Source organism: Rhopilema esculentum, chromosome 13 (assembly GCF_057945365.1).
Source record: "Rhopilema esculentum isolate cy_ngs chromosome 13, ASM5794536v1, whole genome shotgun sequence".
Lineage (NCBI taxonomy): Eukaryota > Metazoa > Cnidaria > Scyphozoa > Rhizostomeae > Rhizostomatidae > Rhopilema > Rhopilema esculentum.
In genome coordinates, this window is record NC_142827.1 from 5,701,011 (window position 1) to 5,727,585 (window position 26,575).

At 37.2% G+C, this 26,575-nt stretch overlaps 2 protein-coding genes across 3 annotated transcripts in view; both read left to right on the top strand.

Moving 5' to 3' along the window:
- The first annotated feature begins 53 nt into the window (after positions 1-53).
- On the top strand, positions 54-22,398 carry LOC135691877 (uncharacterized). Its single transcript, XM_065209874.2, has 12 exons — positions 54-863; positions 4,067-4,352; positions 11,408-11,488; positions 12,331-12,357; positions 12,764-12,811; positions 13,993-14,077; positions 15,304-15,336; positions 15,967-16,017; positions 17,280-17,439; positions 18,832-19,202; positions 19,748-19,971; positions 20,222-22,398. The coding sequence occupies exons 2-12, from the start codon at positions 4,194-4,196 to the stop codon at positions 20,480-20,482; spliced, it is 1,500 nt and encodes a 499-aa protein (XP_065065946.1). The 5' UTR covers positions 54-863; positions 4,067-4,193; the 3' UTR covers positions 20,483-22,398.
- A 3,570-nt stretch (positions 22,399-25,968) lies between these two features.
- The window catches only part of LOC135691876 (growth arrest-specific protein 7), a 32,466-nt gene continuing 31,859 nt past the window's right edge, over positions 25,969-26,575 (top strand). For both annotated transcript variants that reach the window (XM_065209872.2, XM_065209873.2), the window contains exon 1: positions 25,969-26,515. In XM_065209872.2, the coding sequence (XP_065065944.2) occupies positions 26,306-26,515 (210 nt within the window). In that variant the 5' untranslated portion in view covers positions 25,969-26,305. The remainder of the gene's footprint in view (positions 26,516-26,575) is intronic.

Sequence of the window (26,575 nt, forward strand, 5' to 3'; positions counted from 1 at the left end):
CCAATTTTCGTATTGTTTTATGCGGCCTAGTCAATCACTAAAGACTGTTGAGAATTCCTGATACTGCCACATGATACCTTCTTGGAAAGAAAAAGGACACCTGGCAAAAGCTACATTTAAGTGGATTATCTATTTAAAGCTTTACTGACGACTTGTAAAGAAGGCCTGTGGACAGAAGTTGAGAAGCATACTTTCTTGAGTCTGTGTGAATCGTACAGCAATTGAAAACTTCCTTAAAATAATTGAACTGATGACGTCAAACGCAAAATAGGAAGCTCCATCATAAGACAGGTTTTTTCTTGAAGAAGACTCCAGATTCTAGTGAAAATTTTAATTTGCTTTGTTAAGATGCGAACCCTACCGTTTCTGACTAAGGAAGGCTCACATTAGAAAGTAGGACACTTTTGCCTGAGATTTCGGGCATTCATTTGAAAATTTCAAGGTGTGCAGTGTTGAAGACACAAAATTGTGCGAGAGGTCCATTCTGTTCGAGACACTCATTTGTACCACTTCAGGTAGCGACTTGTATTACACCCTCTCCTTTTCAGATAGGCCTTTGAAGTTCACAATTTCATCTTTTAAAGTACCGTGCAGACTTTACCTAAATAACTCCACTTGGCAATGATTTTCATTCCACATTTTTTTGCCACTGTTATGCCATGTGATTTATGTCACTGTTGCGTTGCCTCTGTCCGGGCATGTCCGGTGGTGCAATGACCTGAAGGCAGAATAACGAAACATTCGTTTTGCTTTGCTGACTGCACCGACCTGCTGTTCCCGACACTGAATCAATATAAATAACATTAAAACTGAAGTAAATCGGAATTTGATGTTGAAAAGACACAAGAAGCAGAGCGCAATCGGTGAGTTTAGCTAAGATATTTTTCATACTAGTATCATTATCTTTAGGCCATTCCCTTTAGCTTTGCTGTCGCAGTAGGCTTGACAGTAAGTGGCATTTACGCGAATGGGCATTCACTCTCGCACAATGCGTACGAGATCTTCGAAAAACAAAAGGATTTCCAAGGATTTTCAAATAAAAGTGTGTGAGTTTTCCATAGAGCGATTTGCCCCTTGGCTTTACGTATTTTCGTATTTAAAGTTACTAAAGTGTACTAGCCTTCGATCTAAAACTGTTAAGACCGATAAGAACATACTGTCAGTGCACTAATTTGAGTGCAGTGTGCATTTCTTTCCAGAAATCGTTATTCTGGACCTGAAAATGTGAGGTTGCTGCTTTTATTTTATTTATATTATGATACAACTACTATTCAATATTACAAGCAATACATTTGGTCCTAAGGTCTATGCCGATTGAACTTCAAAGGAGAGTTAATTTACCGTAATCTATTTTTTCCATTTATTATGGTATCTAGTGATATTTATTGTCTTCTTTTCTTTTGACATTTAAAATCAATTTAAACATTTTTGCAATAGTTGTTAAGCCTTCCAAGTAACTTCTTTCATTGCGTAGCATTCCCAGTGTTGAACTAGAATTGGACGAGTCAATTATCACTCTATTTTTATAGCTAACTTTTCTCGCGTTCAATAACTGTTTCAATGTGGTGTTTCACCGGCTCTTTATTTTGTGCAAGTACAAAAACAGACCGTTCTAGCCGGTTTTAGCTACTTAATGGATGCCAAGAAAGTAAGAATTTCAGTCAATTGCCCTTATAGAAAAAACGAAAGTAGAAATTTGCCATGAAAGTATTAACAGAAACAAACAAATATGCCAGATATCTGCTCCTCGGTTGCTAAGATAAGTCGATCGACAAATGAAATCGAGTTTAGTATGCATGAAATCGAGTCTAGCATAATTGAAATCGAGAAATGTCAAGCCTTGATCTGATTTACCCTAGAAAAAGACGCTGCGTTTAAATTCTGTGCAAAACATCATTATTTCACAAATTATTTCCCTTAGATAGCATTTAAATTTATAACGTTTGTTGTCGTCCGAAAAAAATTTGCATTTTGGCCAAATTTTGAGTGCTAAATACAATTATTGGAACTGAAGTTATAAGCATTTAAAACCTTACAATGTCAAGAAAATGACTATCTGTTGAACTTGCATACATACATACATACATACATATTTTACATACATGTCTATCTTATAAGAAGGATTGATTCACTGGTAGCTAAGCAAGCTGATGTGGACCTGTGGGCATTTACCAGCTGATGAAGATTATTCTTAACGGAGGTTTCGTCGACTTTGCTTCATTCTTGACTACATTCTTAATGCCTTAAAATGTCACTGTTCCTAAATGTTGTGATCGTTTTAATATGTTTGCGAAAATACAAAGCGTCAACTTCAGGGTCTTTATTGAGAGAGGGCAGTTTGCAACTGCGAAAGGAATAAAAATTTAAATCAATTGTTTTTTGACAGAGAGAAAAAGGAGAGGAATATTATTTTAAATAGAATGACTAATGTCATGAAGAGACATAGAGAGTCATTGTGTCACCAATGACAGTGATTATTTCTTGCATCTTGACAAAATCTTTCGGCAGTGACATTGAAGTCATTAATGCAACTGATTTGAAAGACTGGTAAAAAACTAAGAAAATCTGATCATTTCTGCCTTTGTCCTTTATTAAGAGAAGTACAACATGTTGGTGATTTTTGATACGAATTCATCGTATATTTTTGTCGTAGGACCCGGAGAAAGTGGAGCTAGAAGATTTTCCCTACAAAATTAGAGTATGTAGACATTACGAATTGTAATTTTATAGTGCAAACATCATAAAGTTACCCTTTCTGAGTTTAAATGTAAACAGTAAAGACAAAAATTTTTGACAATTAAAAGCACTATGCTGATTTTGAATAAGCTAAGCGCCCTTGTTTTCTTTCGAGGACACTATTCTGCAAGGGCGCCTATAAAAATTAACTTGACTAGGGGGCGCTCATTCGAATAGAGGCGCTTATTAAAAAAGGGCCTATTATTTGCGCGTTAACTGTACTAAACGCATTTGTGGATAAATACTACAATTGATAACAACAAATTGGTAGCATCAAGCAACTTACCAGGTTTGGTTCAAAACAGATGAAATAAACAATAGCTAAATAATAATAGCATTTTTGCTAACTGTAAATAAACCACTTCTTGATTTAAAAAATTGTATGAAGTCATGCATAAGTAATATCAAGATAAAATAAGTTCTCTTATTTTATCTTGGTAATATTACAGAAAAAAGAGAAATACGAGATGTATGGTTGTGGATGAAGCCTCGGATGAAGCTATATGTATGATTGAACTGCAGTAATACACTGAGGTTAGGGACATCATGGTCATCATAACAATCATAATTAACATCCATATGGAAATTTTTCATTTTAAATTCAACTAAAACTACAATTACAAATTTCACTATTACAAAGGTAATTTGCAATTTGTTAGCCTGGGTTTAGAAAGAAAAAGACTATTACAAGCACAAACAAAATAAAATAAGAGAGCCATTGATCATCATAATCAGCATAACATTAACCATCATTATCGTATCATCATCAAGAAACATTTGATGAACGATGCATTCATTGATCCAAATCAACCATTGAAAAGGCGCTTCTCTATCAAGTGATCTCGTCAGGTCATCATTCGTTGCTTCCGTTGAATGAGGATGCAGAAGACAAAAGATTATTAATCATGTTAGAATTTCCTTGTTGATAAACAACTTGTATTTTATTGCTAGGTCTGTCATTTCTTTGATTGGAAGCTCTGTCTTGGATTTAATTTGCCCTTAACAAAACCCAAGGCGGAAACGATAGTGGCCGGGAACATAGCGTGCAAAGACCTGAGGAAACCACATCAACTCTCGGAAGGGTCGTTGGACGACGTCTCCATCTTATCTTGAGGAAAAAACTCTGTCCAGTGTGTTATTCTTCTTTTGTCAAGGCAGTTGAAAGCAGTAGCTTTGTTTTTTGAGACACTCTTCGGCAAGTTGATTCAAAGAACAATTGAAAAGGTTAAATAAGGCGTGTAATCCTCTTCTGTCCATGCGTTTGGCTCGCGTTAATGAATTCAAACGTACATAAAACCAACTTGCGGATAATAACCAGCCTTTATTTCAGATAAATTTGAAGGCAGAGGGCCAATGATGGTAAGGACAGGAATTGGAAACAAGACTAACTAAAGAGAAGATATCGGCGTTGTATGTAGAGAATTTTTTCGTAAATAAAGCAGTTATCATATACAGTCATGAATATCAGGCAGAAGTTACAAGTTTTTCTTGCTTGTGTGATCATTATGGAGGCAATCCACACCGTATATTGTGCAAAAGACAAAGAGAGGAAAAAGAGAAAAAGATGTCCGAGAGTGTGTCTGAGAGAAACATCGCGAGAAAACGAAAAGCTGAGGGTGAGTTTTCTTATTATATCGTTTGAACCTTTCCTGTGTGGTACTGTGCTATTATCTTTTTACACATCTTAATCTTTTGATGACGGTTTCCCATCATTTTAACTAAAAAATTTTCGCCTTTGAAAACAACAAAGTGGAGGTGCTTCTCTCGTCGATGTTATTTCTTGTCAAAATCTTTCTGAAATTTCATTATAGATTATAATGACCAAAATAACAGATTTTTACGTAGCTAGCCCCCTTTAACACAAAGGCCAAGGTATATATCTTGTTTGTTTATAATATCATGTGGCACGAGAACAGGCACGATTTCTGCTAAAGGTGTTGTTACCAATTGATAAACCGATATACTTCTGCTTCGTGTGATAGTGTAAACCACACCGTAGACTCGTTCGCATGCATTCGCATTCAGACTTTATGAAACTCCCTTAGATGTCAACTAACTTGAAACTCCCTTAGACTTCATGATATCAACTAAATCTTCAGGAATTCAGAGAACAGGGCCTTAAATCGTTGATTCATTTGAAAATGTTGCAATATGTAAGATTTAGCGAAGAGTAGATTAGATAAACAAAATACCAAGCAAAAATTCTGGTTTTCTAATTTTTGTTGTTGCCACCGGCCCAAGAGCTATGCTTTTTCACGTTTTGAAAATACTGCATTTTTAAATTCGCCGAAGCTGCCACGATAACGCCCCATCCTGGAATTTATCACAGTTTCGACATTTCTCTGCGAAGATAGGTAGAGAAAACAGTTAAATGATTTGCCTATTTGCCCCCTGAGAAATGACATGGTGTTTTCTGAAGATATCGTCTAATTTCGATTTCTGGATTTATCTGTACATATGACGCACCAATTTGTACTATGCATGCATTTGATGAGAAAATCTATCCCTTATCGACGAAGAGAAGTAAAATATACTAATATGACATCTATCGTTTGTTTTACATATATATCTCGTTAATTGCTTTTGCATATTGTAACTTGGTATGTCCGCTAAGTGTAATGTGATGTTTTTCAGTTTACCAAAAGACGATGCCCTTTTTTATAAGAGCTTATAATTCTATAATATTTAGTCTAAATGCATTTCATGAAAGACAATGTATCTTAGCTTCGTTTCGTAAAGCCCAGCAACTACACGACTGAACTTTAAGATGGTTAAACATATAGACAAATTACCTGTGTCACTTTGCAGCGACCAGGGTACCTATCGCATTTTATAAAAACTACAAATGAAAAGGATGACTTTAAAATATTTGAAAAAGCTTCGTCGAATAAAAATTGTGCTTTACCGCATAAATAGAACTGAGGTTGCCTGAAGATCGTATTAAGTGTGAATTTAGGGGACGCTACTTGAACAGTCTTGTTCTACTCCATGCTACAGAAATCCTGAAGGCCAGCTTTGTGGTTCTCAGTCAGTGGAAGTCCTTGGTAGCAATCTAATCGTTGTGGCGGAAAGTCCTTGGTAGCAATCTAATGGTTCTGGCGGAACGTTTATTTGCCCTTTAGGTGCATTACTTTTTACAATACTTAAGACTCAGACGATGATGAAAAGATTGCTCGCAAACTACTTAACGGGCATTTGATAATACAAACTTTTGTAAGAACGCTGTCATGTCGTTCTGTCACGTCGTTTAGCCTAGGAACCTCAATACCCATGAAATAATTAATTTAGATTATCATTTGTAAGTTAATGTAGACCTGGAGTAGTGTTGTTTATTTGAAGCAATATGTCCAAATCCTCAGCTCTTTTACAAAGCACCCTTTTAGACTCCCCTGATCGATGGGGTGCCCCTTCCTCGCGATTTCACGGTCATAACGATTAAAATAAAAGTAGGGGGTGGGCCAAATAGCTAAGTGTATACAGTATTTGTTTTCAAAAGCCTATTCTGTCGATAAAAATCCAGACAGCAGGAGATCGTTATTGTGCTCAGAAATTTCATCTCCAATGAATTTAGATAAAAGATTTACTTTACGATAACAATCCAAAGACACGTCGCCCTCCAGTTTGAGGTTGTTTTTTAGAGGCGATAGCTGAAATAGTTGGAAATTTTTAGTTGCAATCCATTAGAGATCCCATAGAAACAAATTTCTTGTGCTATGCTTCTGTATATCAAAGGGAGAAATCGTGGCTTAGCTTTTCTATTTTCCAAAGGGGCAATGTCTAGTCGGCTGAATAATTAATTTTTCACACTTGATTATAATCGCCAGCATTTTGTGGTGAAGACAATCTAATTGCTTTTAATATACATTGGAGTTCGTTAAAAAGCCAATAAACATACGAATCAATTGAACATGATTGGAAAAGGGGGCATGCAATATGATAATTGTCAAAAATATAAACAACAATCAGAGCAATGGTGTCGATACTTTGGAAAGTTGAAAATTGTAATCATGAAAATGATAATCACTAATCATAAAATGATCATCACCGATCATGATAATGATTATCACCGATCATGATAATAAATCACCATCAGCATCACGACCATCAACAATCAATTGATCATTGCTCATCATCAATTGATTATTTTCATCATTCAGCATCACTATCATCAACAATCAATTGATCACTGATCATCGTCAATTGAGTATTTCCATCACCACCAATTGATCGTCGACATCACCTACCGATCACCATGTCAATTGTTGTTGTCATTATTATAACCATCATTTTAGAAATACTGAATCGCTACTGAGATAGATTACTGTAAACTCCGGATATATGGAAGCTCTACAGGACCAATGGAATCATTCGAGATCGTGAATGTTTGAGTTATCGGGGAAATTTTTCATAACATTTTATTGGGCAAATGGAAAGCAAAATTTGTTCGATTTAGCGAATGTTCGAGTGATTGGGGGCTCGAGTTATCGGGAGTTTACTGTATTGATTCAGACTGGAACATTTGGCTTGATATCAAAAGACGTTTGACTTCACATCAAAAGATGTTCACCTTGATATTGTTGAGTGTTTACAAGAAACGACCTATTTTGAAAGCGTGATTTGAAAAAGGGATTTTTTCTCAAGTGATTATTTTCATCAATCACCAGTTTTAACCAGTTGTCATTTCATATTTTCTTGCTCATTGTATGTCTTAATGCTTTACCTTTGAGAAAACAAGATTAATTCGTAGTAAGTCGATGTTTGCTTTGATCAAAACATTGCATTGAAACATCTTGTTAGGAAGACTGTAATGCTGTGACGTAATGACCACAATGGCGGTATCATGCTTCGTGATGTTGCCAAACCCTTATTATGAAGGGATAAAAACAACAATTGTGCAGACATTTGAGATCTTCGATTTCCTCTCCTCGAACTTCAAAACAGATAATCATGTGTTTGTGTCGATATGACTTAATTTATTTTTTTGTACGAAGTTTATATTAATATTTTGAGTCGTATGAAGACAGAAAGGTTTTTTCAAGCTAACGAATTGGTCTAATTAGAGAGATGGAGTGGCTTTTATTTCAATCAACCATTGCAGGAGGAGTATATGTCATGTAGATGATGGCCACCATATCTCCAGAAATTTCTATGCAAACTAGAAGTTGATGTTCGTTATGTATCCTTTGGAACTTTGTGACCAGCACCTCAAGCGATAGGCCCATGCGTCTTGTCAGAAGAGAGCCATTGGGTGCGTAAGAACAACTACGGATTCAAAAATCCATCCATTTAGCGATATCTAAGCAAAGACACCGTCATGTAGTACAAGAGACTTTAACCAAAGAGATTGCTCTTACTTCAGCTTGTTCCTCACTAGCAGGCACACGCCTTTGTCAGGCTCTTTTTTAAAGGGGGATTGTTCCGTTAGCCATCTATTGTCACGGGACACTCCAATTGGCTGAAATTGTCATCCAAACTCGTCAACAAAATTAACCCTTAGATATAAGAGCGATCGACTCTGCAACAGGGACACCGGAACGACCAAGAGGCAAGGGGAGCAGGCTTGAGTGAAGGGTATTTGAAAAATAATTCCCAGCTACTGACATTTCTTCTGTAGGTGTCATTTTGTTTCGATCACCTGTAGATATCTTGAAAATTGGCTAACTTTTGGCATGAGACATTTCTTTAAGTTTTGAAAAATATCGTTACGTATAAGGCAGTACAGTCGGAATTTCTTATGAATCTTTTGATAATTACAAACAGCCGGTGTTAAGAGCACTTCTATGAAAAGGGCACTTTTGCCCCCTTGCCCCTCGTATGAAATGGCATTGATTGACCCCCTGCGCCCCTTCTCCGGCGTCCCTGCTTGAAACACCTTTGCAACAAAACCTAGGAGCAATCTGACTCTTGAAAAAGTGCATGCTTCAACGTTAGGAAAACCGAGTTCTGTTATTAAGAACACAATCGTGACTATAGTTTAATTTTTCATCAATTTTGGTTTCTCTGCGTTTAGTATTTACCAGCCAACTTGCTTATTAATACTTTAAGACGACCAATTTACAGTGTCGGCTAACCAAAATTGATGTACCTTTCTGTGAACAACGAGCCGGCACGGAAATTTTTGTCTGGAGGGACCAAGTCTGCTCAAATTAGGCAAACCTTTCAGGAAGAAGTAATAAATTTCGGTATTGTTATCAAGGGCCTTAATGGTCAATAAAAGAGTGGTAGGATGTGCGGTAAGGATTTAGTTTGAACTTGTGGTAAATGGGTACATTTTATACTGGTGGACTGCAGATGTTCCTTCGGATCTTTGTTGATTTCACTCTGATTCGTAAAAAAAGTTGGATAGGCTAAGCTGTTGCAATTCAAAATTGCCTTTTCTTATTTGAATTTACATATTTTATTCGAGTTAGAAAAATGTATAATATATTTCCTGATTCAAGGGAAAGATTTTTTAAAAAAGTCCAGCGTTTTGACTTGTGGGTTTGATGTTCAACTCGTTATTGGGTGCTTTAACTGATTGCTAGGTTCATGAGGAATTAATGCTAAACTTCAAGTTAAAATCTCATCATTTTCAGTGTATTTTTATCTTTTTTGAATATTATTGGACCATAATATACGCTAATGCTACGAATGCCATTTAAAAGGCCTACTGAAATGAAAGCTATATTCGAGGTATATTGATGTTCGAACTACTTAAGTGTTGCAGGCTAGTGAGTCAATCATTTTCTCGTTATTACAACATTATTTTCAAAGATAGATCGACAGTGCTGGTAGTACAAACGGTTTGCAAATTATGACATTTTTCCAGGCTGTGCCACAAGAATCGATTCTAGGAAATTTCTTTTTACCCTTCGCCCCATGCTCTTCTGCCGCATCGCCTCGTAATGTGATCAGTTACACCTTTGTTTATGTTAGCCAATAACATGCGTCTATCGATCATTCAGTCGCTAAGGCATCAGTAATCTATTGTGAGCTCTGCTGGTCCGGCCTATACGTTTCTCATTTTTCACAGTCCCGCTGCCTGTAAAGTACAATACGGGCAATGTTGCGAGGTCGTGAGGCAACGCATTGCTGATTGATACTACATTACCGAAATACTACATTACGAGAGGAGACGACTAAATTCGATTCGAGCCGATACGATTTGATTCTACACCATACTATACGACATAACACGACATGACACGATACGACAAGATACGATAGATACGATACAACACGAAGAAATAAAAACAATGCAATTCAACTAAATCAAGCCGGTGTTTAGAAGTGACACAATATAATGGGAGCCCAATCCAACTAAAGAAATTCATGAAAATACTCAATTATGTTTTACATCAATGGCACAAATGTTTTTCGTATTTTCCGGATATCACCCATATTTAAACACAAAGAGTCGTTAATATTTAGACTGAACGTACCTTACTTTTTAAAATTAATCATCTATATTTAACCTGTCTTATTAATAGAGGTCTCGTTTTTGTTTGAAAATTATTTAATACTAAGAAGTCATACAAGCCGAGGTAGACCGCAGCAACTAAGCCTACTCCGTGCTTCCTGCTTTATCTTAATGCGTAAAAAGGTCCAGAGTCTGAATGGAGCGCTACTTTTATTCATTTGATAAATTTATTCTTAAAAAACCATGATAAATACGTCATGGAATTTGCCGACTTGCTGTTTTCCAAGTATGATACTTCATTCGGCACAATAACATGCCAAAGAGCTTTCGCTCCCCAGAAATGTTTTCGCTACTTGTCTTCAAAAGAGAATTAGACCTCGAAATAAACATGCGTATCCACGTGGCAGGTACTCGAAAATAAGAAGTTGTCAATTTACATTATCAAAGTAAACTAAGCACCATTGAATCAGGAAAATGGTCTGAATCTCCACAACAAAGCTCTAGTTTTCATGAAAGAGGATACTTTCTGGCAAGCTTGAGGCTTCTCGAAATGTTTCTGTTTTGGCAAATGGGAAGGTTTCAACCCTTCCTGTCCACCCCACCCTCTCTTGATACCACCCCACCCTCTCTATGATACCACCCCACCCTCTTTATAAAGCATGTTTTATCTGGCATTTTTGCAGGCCGTGAATCAATAAATGTCTTGGAGCGAGGCAGTTTCCTTCTTGTACAGTTTTAGGTACTCGTCAAGATATGAGAAACTGAAGCTGAAGAATCTATTTTGGCAGACCACTTAGCTGCACTATTCATTTACCTCGGAGCTGTTGAGAGTCATTTGTTGCTAGTAGAAGCTGAAGCCCGAATTTTAGGCTAGCAACAAGAAAACGTATTTTCCATTTATGAAATTCTTCTCGCATGACGCAACTCACACTCTTCGAATTCGCGGTCACCAAGACCTCACGCACTACACAAAGCATATCCTTACCATTTAAGTTTGCGTTTAAGTTTGCATTAAGCGAACCATTTAAGTTTGCATTTTTAAAAACTTAAATTGAATCTGAAAGGTAACCATTTCCGCCTACACTGCCCGCAAAAATGAGCTTTATTTTCCAGAAATCCGTGCCGCATACAATTGCCAAGTTTCGAATGCTTTATAATGGAACATCTAAAAATTTTCAAGATGCGACCGAAGTGATATCTACCGACTCAATGATCATTTTATCAAAAGCCCCCTAGGTCAGTCAAAACTAATTGTTTGATGTTTCTTTGTAGAATGAGCTTGAAAAATTAAAGAGAAGGCTTGACAACTTTCCAAGTCCTGTTCCTGGTCCGCGTGGCCCCCCTGGATTGAAGGTGAGTTTTATTTTATCGCTTAACTTTGCCGTTTATGAATCATAATATTTCGTAAGAACCAAAATATTTCGTAATTAATCAACTCGTTATTTCTACTTTATTTCTACGAATTTCTCCTGCTTCCTTTACATGTTGTTTGTGTAAGTTCAAGAGAGATTGTTCGAGAAAAATTAGAAAGGGTTTATTGTGTTTTCTTCCATAGAATTGTTTTTATTGTCCATAGAGAGATTATATTAACACACCCTCTTACAAGTGCGCGCATTCCGTATAGAAGTTCGGGTGATTCATGCGAAGTTTGAATTCCGCTGTATGAGGACACACCAGTCACTTTCTGTTTGGAAGATGTTTTCAGACACCCCAGGACGTTGAAAAAAGTGGGGAGGGGTCTAAAAATGTGGAAAGGGGGGCTAAAACCGAATAAAAAGGCTTGACTGGTGATTTTTTGCAAAAGCATCGGTAAATTTTTTGCATTTTTGGCAAAAAGTGGAGGGGGCTATAGCCCCTCCAGCCCCCCACTTCCGCGGTGCCTGGTTTTCCAAGAGGTTCAAGATATTACTTGCCTTGGCCATTGACGTTTATCTCCATGAACATGTCGAAGGTCTAAAGGGCGATTAGTGACTTTTCCCTTAGTGTTTTGCATCTAACTTCACGATCATTTTGTATGTCTTAACCAAAAACATCCATGTTTGTAATAAATCTCTTTGATCACAAGTTTATGTTTGACTCATTTGACTATTTGTGAAATGTTGAACTTTGTATATTCATCTCTAAACTGAACTGTGTATCAAGGTGCATTTTTAAAATGAAAAAAAAACGAAAGTATTTTTTGATATCCTTTTTAGGGAGATTCTGGTAGCATAGGGCCACCTGTAAGTTGTTTCACAATAGTTATTTCTTATATTATTCATATCTCTTTTTAAAGTTCTTTCATTACAATTTTGTATACATTTTCTAGCCAAATGCTCTGTAGGGTAAAACTTGCATCCCATATACTGAAAATGTGGGGTACTATTGCAAATTGGCACATGTCTAGTCTATATGCAAACTATTTTCCAGGCATGTTTTGTGTTCAATTTGCGTGCTTATCTACATACAGTTTTTGTGCCCCCCATGCCAGTACCTATCCGTCATCGTGCTATCATTGGAACATATTCCACGTGATATCTGTGAAGAATGTTCGATAAAGCCTTTACCATATGTATTGCTAATATTTAGTATAAATAAAAGAAATGTTGCACAGTGCCTGATATTCATCTTTCATTTCTCTTTTAACAGGGGTTTCCTGGTCCTAAGGGTGAGCAAGGCTTGCCAGGGTCCATAAAGGTACGCATTCTTGTGTCCAACAGTCAATTTTTTAATGGTGAAGTCAGGGATCTGTGATACTTCTGAATCTATAAATATTGCCACATGAGCATAATAAAGTTCATAAAAATTTTCTAAGCAGCTTCAGAAAAGGGGACCTCAGATAAGGGGACCAAGACATTATTCCTGTATAAAGAGGGACCTTTTAGAAAAGAAGGTCAATGGAACTGGAGGGAAAATTGACCCCCCCTCCCAACAAATATGTTTAGATAGACTACAGTAAAGCTGAGTTTATTTTTGAAAGTTGTCTTGCTTGAATACTACAGCACATCCCCGTTCCTTAAAATATTGTCCAGCTGTTCCTTACTGTCGAAGTTCTGATAGACCCTTCCCTCATTTCGAGATATGATCTGTCGCTTCTGTACTATCCTGGGTACCAAAGCTTCTAAGGAATCAATTCAAAGAGCAGAAGAAGAAATTCGACTTGTATAGCATCATGTAAGCTGTATCTCGTTGACGGCAAAGCAAAAGTATCCTTTGGCTATCTGTGCCCCCTCGAATGTTCGACTCGACTCCATAGGGTCTCTCTCAAGTCTTTAAAGGGTCTGGTACCGAGGTTATCCCCTGTACCTGCCATTATGAATCAAGCAAAGTGAAAGGAATATAGGACCAATTTGGCCACAGGGATGATGTTTATAGCCTTCATTATCAAGTTTGTTGATATGTGATATTCCACCTTTCAAAAGTCATTTGTCGAAAACCGCCGATCAAAGAATTAAGCATTTGTGTAGAACAAGTGGTTGGTTTAACTAATAAAATTGTATACAGCTGTATAAGCTTTAAAGGCAGCTGCCTATCAATTTTTGGTTAAATATTCAGTGGCTACCCCAGATATGAATATGCACTTATGCAGGCAAAATTATAAAACTGGCGAAACTGTTGGTTTGTATAGAGAACGAGGGGCAGCAACATTAGCAAGTCTAGTAAATTTCCTTGAAAAAAAGAAACGAAGAGTTCTTTCTCTTCTTGAACCATTTCACAATCCAATTATAAACGTAAATAATTTTCCAAGTGAATTTAGCTAATACCCCCATAACGTCTATAGTTTTTGCCAATGTTCTGTAGAATCTGGATTCTGTGCGCATCAAAAGTTCTATGTGTCCTTGTGTCCATTGTTAACAAATTTTTACTTTTCAATGCAGAACCGTGCTACCTTTGAGCTTCCAAATTGTGCAAGTGACGAATTTCTAACATCGAATGGACGGAGTTTGTTTTGCGTGAAACTTGGTGTGTATTTACAGCTTGATGATTTTTTGTACTACGTTTTTATACCATTATGTGCCATATTTTTGCATTTTTAAGGGGCCTTGGACCATGTCGTAGATTGATATTTAGCCAAGGCCCTGTTTACACGATACCAGATTCATTTGATATCGGTATTAAGCTCTGGCCCATATTGGTATTAAGCCCTGGCCCATATTGGTATTAAGCCCTGGCCCATATTGGTATTAAGCCCTGGCCCATATTGGTATTAAGCCCTGGCCCATATTATATTGGCCCAATCCGATACGAATATTAAGCTCTGTTCACACGATACCAGATTCATTTCATATCGGTATTAAGCTCTGGCCCATATTGGAATTAGGCCCTGGCCCATATTATATTGGCCCAATCCGATACGAATATTAAGCTCTGTTCACACGATACCAGATTCATTTCATATCGGTATTAAGCTCTGGGCTCTGGCCCATATTGGTATTAAGCCCTGGCCCATATCATATTGGCCCAGTCCGATACGAATATTAAGCTCTGTTCTCACGATACCGGATTAATTTTCCTTTGCATAAATCTTGTGAAGCTCATCATCATAGCAAGGAGCATATTTGTTGTTTAACTGCGATCTACTGTCATTTTGCGTCTTTTTGTCCAGATTGCCAAGCTGTTTTTAAAAATCCCGAAAATGAAGCTGATTTTCCTAAACAGAGGTTCCGGAGCAAAACCGTATCGGATTCATGCGTTCATACGAGCTCAAAAGTGATCCGATACGATTTCATTCCACATTCACAGCGGAATGGTCTGACTCCGCAAAAACGATACGGAGCGTATCGGATTCAAGCGTCATTATGTGAGCAGATGGCCTATCCGATATGAAATGAATCCGGTATCATGTTAACAGGGCTTAAAAAAGTTTGGGGAGGATTAGGAGGCGTTTGGCTCAACATGCCAAGAGCAAAATGATGAATTTCGAGTTTTTTAGCTTTAAAAAGTTTTGCAGCTTCACGCCTCCCACTTCTAAGGTCCCTACTTTTTATCGAGCTGGCATAAATGTATTTATACATCTTGTTAGCATACCTACTGTACGTTTGTGGCCAAATTACACATTAATGTGCATGATGGCAAAGTTGCACTATGCTGCAAAATTGTTCAATATGATGACGTTATACAATTTTTTCATAGCAAAATCATGCACTGTATTGTCGACAGATTTACACAATTTTCGCCTCGTTTTTCAGATCTTACAAGCGTCAGAGTGAAGGGAGAAACAGGTGAGTTTTGCCTGTTTGTTATTTATTTCGTTGCAGGCTAAATGAACATGTCGATTCTACTTTTAGCATATACCATATCTAGTCCCCACAATAAGGGGCCTAATAGGGTCAGGGGTCCTTAACAGCGGGTTTCTGAGATCCATAGGTTTTTTAAGGGACAATTTTCTTTTAAATAGAGCCCCCCTAGCACTACACCCCTGATCCCCACTTTCCATTCGATATCAGAGTGTCTAGTTTCTAATCTGCCATAAAATATTTTTAAATGAGGCTGATTTCCTAGACTTATTTTGCATCATTCTTTCTTGTCAAAAAAGCATCTTGGAATTTAGGAATCAGGCTGCATAGTAAGCAAGAATACCCTAAGAAATGAAAATAGACAAATATGATATACTGGATATGTTTTAACTTTGATTAAATTTTTTCAGTCTTGCTCCATTTATAAGAAATTGGAAAATTCGGCCTGCCTTGTTTCTTACAAAGGAGAAAATGTTCATAATGATGGTGGGCTGCAGTTTCTTTTATGTCCATTTCTTTTAAGCGGGGACTTATTGTATCGGGGATTCGAACGGTTCAGGTTTTTGTGGATCGAGTTATTGGTGCAGTTTTGTAACAAAAATCTATCTTTTGCAGATAAAAGACAACTACATCCACAAATAGTTACAAACCCCACCGTGTCCCCAGGTATTTAAACACCCTTTTTAACGATTTAAAAAAAATCTTTGTTTAAGCCACAGAGTGCTTTTTTAGAATATAGTTATATCCTTAGAACATAAAGAATCCAAATGACAAATGTCTTTGTTTAAAAAGAAAATTGACAGAAACAGAAGTGAGCGATTTTCCACTGACAAAGAGTCTGCAGAGGGCAATAATTATATGAAGGCTCAGGAACTGAACATAAATAATAGAGAGGCTCCAATTTGATCATAGCTAAACATGATCACCTTGATTATAGCTAAACATGAACACAACAGCAATATTTTGGATCTAACTAAAGAGCAAATATATTGAAAGTAAATAAACACCTTAAATTTCTCTTACTATGCTCGTTTGTTTTCTTTTTCGGTAAAATACTCTCACGACCCTTTTTAACCCTTTTTGCCAGGACGTTTAAACTAGAAATTTTGTCATAATCACCTGTGCAGCCGTTTGATCCGAACATCAAAATAAACTTTAAATCATTACGACACCAACTTGTTTGGAAGACGAAGCACCGTTTGTCTGAAGGTCTGCTAGACGTTGAAATTTTGCATCATACGCATATGCGCAGTTAAATCGATTACATCATTTCGACACCGCTTACACATTCTTTATAGGGATATAGGCTATAAGATTATCAAGGCTTAAAATCGCTGAACTTAAAGAATATTCTAAGAATAATGCATGGCTCAAGCTTCATCAAGAATTAAATTCTTTGCATATTTGAGTTTTTTTGAAAGCGAAACAAATTTCAAGGTAAATGTTTTGAAATAGACGCATCTGGCCTTTGGAGTCATTAGAACTATAGTGCAAAACGGTTGCACTTTGTGTAACTTACGAATATTTAAAGAATAATCATAGGCTCAAAATCCAAATCAATTTTAGAATATTGAGGCTCAGCAAAAGGTTAGGTATGCTTATATAAAGAGTGTGTATTTTATTTTGTGGTTGGAGCATTCGTAGCTCTTATAGAAATAAGGCAGTCTCGAAAATTCAGAGAAAAGTGTTTAATGAAGCTGGTTAAAATGAATAATGTGCATGTTTAGGATTAAAAAAGGACTAATCCTCAGCACTTAAATCAACATTTTTGACAAGATCGTGCTAAGCCTAGCACTTGCCTTCCTCCTTTCCACGACACTCTTTACTATGGTAGGCTATTAGCTACCGTTAAGTTTATGATTGCAAGATTCTTCTGCTTCACAGCACATACTCGTGCCATATGTTTCCTATTTTCCCTTCAATTTCAGATATGAAAGAGAAAATGACAGTTTTTGAACGAAAAAGTATGATCCAAAGCATAGAAGGAGATACTTGGGATGTCGGTGTCATTCAACACAATGATAACTATTATTTCTTAGCCTCGAACCTTGGCCACAATTTCACCATTTACAAATGGCTTAGCTCAAGGTAACCAAGTCGTATATGATAGATTAATGTTATCTTCATTGCTATGGTTGCCACGGATGCAAAATATAAACACTGATTCACAAAGAAAATCGCTTAATCACTCATTAAATTTGGCAAAATTTGATGGTATAAAACTACTAATTTTTAGTAGGATTTTCGAATTCGGTTTTTCAGGAGTCGAACCCATTTTTTCCAGTGGCGTAGCTTGTCCCTCGAGACTAGGGGGGTGGAGGGTCATGTTTACCGATAACGACATTGATAAAGATAAGTTTACCGACAAAGGCATGAAAAATTGGGGAGGGGTGTCACATCTCCCTACCCCCCCCCCCCAGTTTGACCATTCAGGTGCACGCTTAGTTCTGATTAAAAATTAGTTGTCAAGTATTGTCCCTGAACACCTCTTCTACAAGGCCAGTTTCCTATTTTGTTATATTCGTTTGGGCCTAAAATTTCTCGCTTAGTGTTTTAGTCACTGTTTTGCACAGAGAGGGAAGTTCAGTTTTCAGTTGGGGCGGGTGGGGCTTTGGGAAGTTGCCGACAAATAACAACGTTTACAGAAAAAAGTGCTGAAAATTGAATTTCAGCAAACACTGGGGAGAGAGCTCCCTATCCCCAAATGATTTCCACTTCTGATTCTGCACACCAAGTCGTGCATAGCTTTTTCCAAACAATATCGACCACTGGTAAAAACAATGGTAGGGTTTAAGGAAGTTAATATCTCTTCCCCTCTTCAATTCTACTTGACCCGAAAAAGTTATTTCCAAAATCGGATATTTGTGTAAAAAATAGAAAGAGAAATACTACAATAAGAAGAAATTTCACCTTGTTTATCACCTCCTCTCAAACAGCCGGGTCATTCAGCACTGCCCCCGTAAATATCCGTCGGGGTCATTGAGTACTCTTCAACACTGTGGTGTATATTGAAGTTTTGGTGGATGGGGCAAGTCAAGTCCATATTTAGAGTTCTTCTCGAGCTGCCCCTATCTTGGAGCCAGGTTTACAGAGTCGGATCGAACTTGATTGAGGGGGCTGTCAACCTCCCATAGTAGTTTGTGCCACAGATTTGTGCCACGCTCTTTTTTATAAGAACCAGTAGATAAGTTCAGGCTGATTGTTCTTGATTTTTGTGAAAATCTGAGGCTGGAATGTTTGTTTATTTGTTCTTAAATTTATAGGGTATAAGCAGTGAGATTGCTTTTCGCTCTAGGGAGGTGTTCAGGCCAACAGAGTGCGTGAGACAACCTTCATTTGCCGCCATGTTTGAATATTCACCGAAAATGCACCCACACATGGCTAAAAACCCTCGTTTTAGAGATAAAACGTTGTTCAAAATCATTTTCAAATCATTTTCATATTGTCGGATTTATATTTTCATTTTGATTTCATTCATAGCTTTTTTTACACGGAGACCTTCGCGGTAAAGTTTGCTAGAAACTGGAAAACGTTCACGATCGACGGGAAGCTTTATCTCGCAGTTGCAAGCAATGGCGATTCCTTTTCCCCTATTTACAGTTTTCAAGAGCTAGAGAAGGAGAAAGTCATTGAATATCAACGAATTCCAGTAACAAAAGTTTTTGCAGTTGAACCAGTGAAAATCGGCAAGGAGCTTTTCTTGGTGTTTGTATCGATACATGGCCCATCATCATCTGTTTATCGATGGAGCAGTTCGCAAAAGATTTTTGTCAAGCATCAAGTTATCAATGAATTTGGAACTGGTATAGAATCATTCAGAATAGGGGAACGTTATTTTCTCGCATTCACAGGTGAGAAGTACTAAATTTTTCCTGCTTTGTATTATGTAACTTTGTGGTTAAGTTGTCATTATTTTTTATAGTTGTGTCCAAATTTTTTGTGAAAGATATTGTTCTCTGGGCCGTCGCTAGCTTATGCCCTCAAGGAGATGGAGTATTTGTTTTCCTCTTGTTGACTTCTGCGAAGGAGACGCTCGGACCGCAGAAGTCCACAGGAGGGAAAAAAATACTTCTTTCTCAAGCACGAAATAGACTTTGAGCAAGTCTATTCCTAATACGATGCCTACGTTTTCGTATATCAAGTCGATGTGGCGAAGGGCTTATAAGTCGATGTCTTTTCGTCTATGAATATTGTTGATCATCAAAATACTTTCTTGTAAAATGGAAATATACTGGAATGCTCTTCCATAGATTCCAAGCATAAAGTATTACGAACGTTTGGGTTGCATAGGATATTGTTTTAACAATGTTAGACATTATTTTTCGATAAAAGCATATTTTGAAAGTAGATCCATATATTTAACAGAGATTCATTTTGCTTTTCGTTTGTATTTAAGGTATGGAACATGGCCATTATCTCAACCTGCATGAATACACAGATGCTGGTATCTTTCAAGAATACACTTCAATTCGAGAAGCGCGCAATGGTTACGCCCTGCATTATATGAATATTGATAATGAGCATTTCCTGGCGGTTGCCAAGTTCAGTACCAACCCATCGATGATTCTTCGTTGGGATGGAAAAACCTTTAGAAGACATCAGGTTTTCACAACTCCATGGGTATGTTACATATTGCATTATTGATAAATATCAAGGAAGTTTTTGCTTTACTGTAATAGCAATTATAGTGCTGTAATAACCTATTCCTTCGCTTTAGGAATCAGTGCACATTGGTGTAACTAGTGAACGGGTAAAAAATGGATGCGCTCCATAGAGTATGATGCGGTCCCACCCTATTATATGATTTGATGCGAGAAGTTGACCTTCCCTCCCTCTTGACAGTCATTGATTTTTTTCTTTGTCTTAACAGGTACGCAATTTTGCAAGCATTACTAGCTCCTTGATGGGGAGGCAAGGAGAAGAAACATACTTAGCCATTGCCCACACCCAGGCAAACCCGGCAATACATTTCTATGATAAGAAGTCTCGGCTGTTTGTGAAGCTTCAGGAAATGCAATCTAGGAGAACACGTGATGTTGACTTTTTTAAAATGGGAGGACACGTCTATCTAGTCGTTTCTACTGCACAGAACTCGAACATTTACAGAGGAATAATCAACAGGGATTCTTAAAGTTTTAAGACTGGGACATCGCTAATGGTCGTTAGATTTTCGTTTTATGATATACAAGTTTGGAACAGTGAAAGTTACTTGGATATTCGAGAAAAATAATTTTGCTGTTATGAAGTAATGGCATAGCTAAACGTCATGACTAGCATAACGGTTTGTTGCTCTTGGAATTTTCCAAATAGCAATCACATTTAAGGATAGAGATGTATGAAAGATTTTGCATCTCATTTGCTGTAGGCACATTTGACAGGTGAACTGAGGTATTTCTTCATTTGATTGTTTTGAAGGGTTGTATTCTCTGGTAATCAATCAAGAACTATATTTGGTGCGATTTCTTCCTGTATGTTGTAGTGTCGTATTCGAAGTGTAAAACGGCATGACATATAAAGCTAATGTCAGTAACTTTATATTAAGAACTCTATAGTCCGTCAGCCCACAATCGAAACAACGAAATGTTGGATCGTTTAAACGGGGCTTAAAAGAACACTTTCAACTAGACACTCTCTAAAGATTAGACACACCGATGCCACCTAATAGGCCCATGTCACAGTTCTTGCTAAGTACACACAGTATATGGTATGTAATGCAATATATAACATGTTGGTCAGAAGTCTGCCGTGATGCCTTTGGACATTAAAGGCCTTTGAAATGCATTTACCAGCATTTCTCACTAGGTATTTCTCAACAAAAGCTGTATCTTCTTAAATGAGCTGTTTTGAATGTTCAAAGGTTTCTTAGATGTTACGCTCCACATAGTTGTCATTCAAGTTGGGAAGTGGAAGGGGCAAGGGTAAATTGAAGAATCTTAGCAAAAAATGTTGCCAAGAGCTCTTTTGCTTTGCAACAAAATTGGGGTCATGGTTCGACTGCCTGACCTTGCCTGTTCCCTCCTCCACCTTCGGGCCCTGCTCCAACCCAACCCCAACTGTATTCAACACAAGACTTGGGCCTAATGGCAAAAATGGAATTTCATAGTAGTTCACATTTCATCGTTGAGAGGAACCTAGAAGAAACCATTTGTAAGTTGAAAAGTGATCAGGTAGCTGTCAGAGTTTTATGTCTTATGGTTTTGGTGCACATTGTCACCTTGGTCCTTTTAGAAATAGATTTTTAGAGCAATGCTATCACGTATTCTGAGATTGACTTTTATAGATTAATTATATTTACGTAATACCATGATTTTATACATTGGTTTCAGTGTAGCAAGGACATTTGGTAGTTTGTTATTGTCTAAAATAGTTTGAAAGTAAGTGCAACACGAGTCAGAAATAACTGATAACGTACGCTTAAGTTTTAAGGTTAGAAAATAGATGTATGCCTTTAAGCAGATTTATAAAGGTTAAAAGCTTATTTGTGTTTTCGTATTGTGTCATAAATTTCATTATCCTCTGTGAACACTAAACTGCAAAACCCATCTCCATTCATACAGTCTTTCTGTAATGCAGTTCCACTATCATACCAATTTATCTGTTGCCTAAAGAGTTAACCCAAACTAAATGCCAAGTTCATTTTTATGTTTTTTAATATCTTGCTTATGTCTAGGCTTTAATGTTTATACAGAGGGACACAGTAGAAAGTCCAAAGGATAAGGGAGGGATTTCCTTACACATAGGTCAGAAATTCATAATAATTTCGTAATTTCTCACTGTGACATGTACATTATTGTGAAATTATTTTGTTTTGTTTGAGGCGAAAAGATTTAGAAAGGTTATACAAATAGGAATAACTGGTATTTAGCAATTTTTTGTTTTGCTTTATGTCATAATTTAGTGAGAAGATAGAAATGCATTATATTCTTTTCAGGTATACGTACATCAAATTGTGTTTGTTTCAGTATGTTTTCCTAGGCTCTCGTCATCGTGTTGTTTTTAATCATGTAACTGTAATATTTTACTTTTAAAAAAATGTTTGATTTTCAAGCAATAGCTTCTTCTTGAAACCCTTTATTCTGCAAATGCTCAAGGGTAGGGTGTGACTGTTATCTTCCAAGCCCGGCAACTGATCAAGGTCTTGCTTGTTAGCTAGTTGGCTGCCCTAAGACTTCACTGATCTCAAAAAAAGACTGGATCGAACAACCTATCGTTCTCCAACATCAGCACGACGAAGCGATCGAATCTCTCCATCTTGAGACCTTTGGTGCCTAAAGCTTTGGGCTGCCATTTGCTAAAATAGTGCACACACAGTTCTGCGCTTTAAATTGTGCACTAATCATCAAATTCTTAAATATTCTACGAGACAACAGGCCTAGGAAAATAAGAGAACAGTGGATTCTCCATTACGTAAGCTAAATACCACGGCAAAAATGTTTAACGTCACTTACGAATGATGGGAGTTTTGGTTTCAACGGTTACTTTGAATTTTACTATGAAAAAGCAAGTTGAACTGAAACAAACATGATTGCTCTCTAGTCTTATACAACACGGCAAGGTCTCAAGATGGACGCTGCAATATGGAATCAATGCTAGGCTGGAGAAGCTCGATGTAGTCTTTTTTGAGATCAGTGTAAGACTGCCGATTGGCAACAGACCATTATTAATTGTTTCCAGTCTACTCATTACTTTTTGTTGCTTAACCATGTTGCTTAACCAGGATCCTAACTGACGAAATGAATTCAACCGCAATACATTGGTTAAATAATAAACGAGAATGTGACCTAGGTCTTCCGGTGACAGCTAGGTTCTGCATATAGAGTTGACGAACACGAGACTTCATGTTATCTACGTTTTATCAGATCTTTAACTGAACTTCCAATTGCTAAATTTATACAGCGAAAAACCTGTGCTTCAAAGGAGAATCCTGGCTGCGGAGGTACAATGTAGATGCTCAGGAGAAGGGAGGGTGAGGGACCAATATTGCAGATCCTTTAAGCGTCTCCTGTTAACTAAAGTGATAGGACATTGCAGTTTGATGTCTTTGGGTAACAATCATATTTCATAGCCAAATGTTAAATGAAGAATGTTTGTAAAGCATTTGTAAAACAAAGTTAGCCATTGATTCGAGACTGGAAAAGGCAACTATTTCTTTGCAAGGAACAATAAAGTGGCAAAGTGACGTCATCAGAAAATATTTTTCGAAATGTTTGCACTCTGACCTCAAAACTTAAAATAACAGTACAAAATAACTATGTAAAATCAGTTGGATCTGCTCAAAACTGACTGAGGTGGGTTTTGCTAATGGATTATTGTTGTTTTAGAACCATGGACAATGCAAAGTGGTTTGATTGGGGAAAAAACCCATGCTAAAGTCGCAATATCTCAGTTAATCTATAAAAGATTCAACCGATATTGCAATTTTAGAGGTGTTCCTTGGTGTTTTTACAGCTTATTGGTTCAGGATTATAAAATTCCAAAATTATATTTTTTTGACGTCATTTTGTCACATTTTAACAAATTACACTTTCCTCTACCGTTTTACCATAGCTTCTGTATAGCAATTAACCTTAAGTTTACAAATCAGCTATTTAAAAAGTACTAAATTTGAAATTAGTCTGTAGGGTCTTTGAGGCTATGGCTCTTTGCCAACTATGCAAAGTCTTATGACTTCTTCCCTTCCTGAATTATAAAAAACAAACAATGCAACATCGAGTCAAAGCCTATTCTGTGTCTTGGTCTCGAATATCTCACCAGAGACCAATTTTTCATTGGTTGACTCTTTGTCCAGCTGCAGAAGATCATTTGCAAACATATGAGCAGTGGCAATTTATCAGGGCGTTAGAAGAAGGAAGGCCGGGAGGCCTAAATCTTTTGCTATGGGTGTTAAATTTTCTCCCTGCTCTCCCACTTTCCAACCTGTGTCGGAGCCCATGTTTATGAAACCTGCAGTTTTTTAAGGGAGTATTTGGTTGCTTGAAGTGGCCTAATACCTTCCATAGGCTGTAAACTACCTTGAATTTTGGAATGAGGCAACGACCATTTTGCTGTCAAAAGACATCTGTGTTTACCCCCAATAGACGCTCTTCAAGTGCAAACACTGAAGAGAGTATGCGGTAGTCACATCTTTGATGCAAAACGCTGCACTCAAAATTTGCAACCAGCAGAAACATTTCCCTGTTGACAAAATCCTCTGAGAGTCCTAGAAAGAGCTAGGGGAACATACTTGCAGTCAGCTGCCTTTAATCCACTCGTTCAAAGAACAAGCACCAATGAACCAGCAAGAGTTTACCAAGACAAAAGTTTGAAAAAACAAACTCAGATAATAAATATGTTCGACTTTTGCAAAACACATCTCTCATCAAATTAAGTTTTTATGTTTTTAAATGCGTAGACATCTGAATGTATCGTATAATGATAATGACGATGATTAAAATCAATAGTGATCACGATTGGCCTATTTTTCTTCAATGGTTTTTGGAGCAGCCTCAAAATCCTGAAGCTTTAAACGAAGCGAAGATCTTACTTTTCCTATCCTTAGAGATCTCACAAAGTTCCGTCTTTGACCTTAAAGCATCAAGTGTAAATGGAAGGACTGATGAATTATCGTGTGACATTGTAATCCATTGAAACAGGACGCGGCATGATTATGTGATGTGATCCTCTGATATGCTTGAATCTGAACTTCTTTATTCAGGAATCAAGAAGGCCTAAGAAATCCGGAATCGTGTATGAATTTATCTACTTGGTTAAAATGAAGCATACGCCTTGCACACAATGTTGCTAAAAACAATAACAAAAGTAGAAACTGGGTATATTTTGGCATTAACAAGAGGGCTCAGCCCCCCTGGGCCCCCTAGCACTACACCCATGTGCCAGGGCCTTACTGTCACAATTTTTGAAGCAGCATTTTGTGTGACTTAGTAGAGCCAAAAAATATTGGAAATAAGGCACACTTTAACCAGGTAATTTTGGTAATGGAATGTTCATAGATGACATGCCTGTTTTACCATGATAGCTACCATAACCTGGTTATATTTTCTGCTGTTATTAGGCAACCGAAAGAGCAGATAAAATCAATGCAGTGCAGCATTGACTGCTGTTTAAAACTATCTAATAATGTGTGAGAGCCCAGCTGATTGCCGCAATGACAGCAAATGCTTTGAGAAGGAAAATGTTGTTAGAACACATATCATGTTGCGTTATTCTCTTTTTTCCAACAGTGGCAAACAGATGAAAAACTTTATTGTAAAAAATTAAAACACGAGAGCCTATACCAGAGCCCCGAAAGAATGATAGAAAGACCCGTGAAAGCCAAAAACCTGGATGCCACACTAAAATTACACATTGCTTTCATTGTCTTTTAGGAAAGGTTTTCGAATCTTAAGGGTAGGTAGGCTAGAACCTTTTCTGGACTCTTGATTATTTGTTTTCCTCGTGAGTAAAGCAGTTCTGTGAAAGGTAGGTTACTTTCCCCACTATTATCTAGTATTTATTAAAAAAAATCTATTTTTTAACATGAAGTAGGAATAGCTTGAATTCGGGACTTTTTTAATCAAAGATATATTGAGGGTGTCTGAAGGCGTGACGTAATTTCTCCTGCGTAGTTACCTATTACGATATTGTCTTAAAACTTACTCACGGTGAGAAGGCGGATGTGAGTAGCGAGAAAATTATCTGCTCGTCAATAAGGGAGCCCATTCGGGCCGAAGACACACTCATATATCGTGAAGGTGATAACGAAAGAAGAGTATGGTTAAGTAGTGTTCGAATTTGCTTTGCATTGATGACTTGTTGCTCTTAGGTCGGCCATAACAAAATCAAATTTGATGTTGACTCGGTCTGAAGTGCCAGTTCGGAAGGACCGGATATCGAAGGAAAGCTTTGCTGATAATTTACTAATGCGGTATTAAGACAAAGTGGAAACTATTAATTGTAACATATTTATCATAACAAGATGAATGATATCGTAACGACGATTTACGCTTATACTGGTGAACATGGACTAAATTTTGAAGCTGGAGAAAAGCTGAATGTCTTAGAGCGTGGTGAAAATGGATGGTGGAGGGGGGCCCTCTTAAAAGATGGTGGTGATTCAACTGATGGAAGTTTGGAAGGATGGTTCCCGTCCAGCTACGTAGAAAATACAGGAGATCTGAAACTCTCGGTAATCTGTTTAATATATTAAAAGACGTCACGTCAAATGCGTTTAAATATTTGTCAATAT

Coding starts and splice junctions, on each gene's coding strand:
- LOC135691877 (XM_065209874.2), top strand. CDS start 4,194: ATGAATATCAGGCAGAAGTTACAAGTTTTTCTTGCTTGTGTGATCATT. Junction 12,812..13,992: donor GCTTGCCAGGGTCCATAAAG/GTACGCATTCTT, acceptor TTTTCAATGCAG/AACCGTGCTACCTTTGAGCT. Junction 14,078..15,303: donor TTTGTTTTGCGTGAAACTTG/GTGTGTATTTAC, acceptor CTCGTTTTTCAG/ATCTTACAAGCGTCAGAGTG.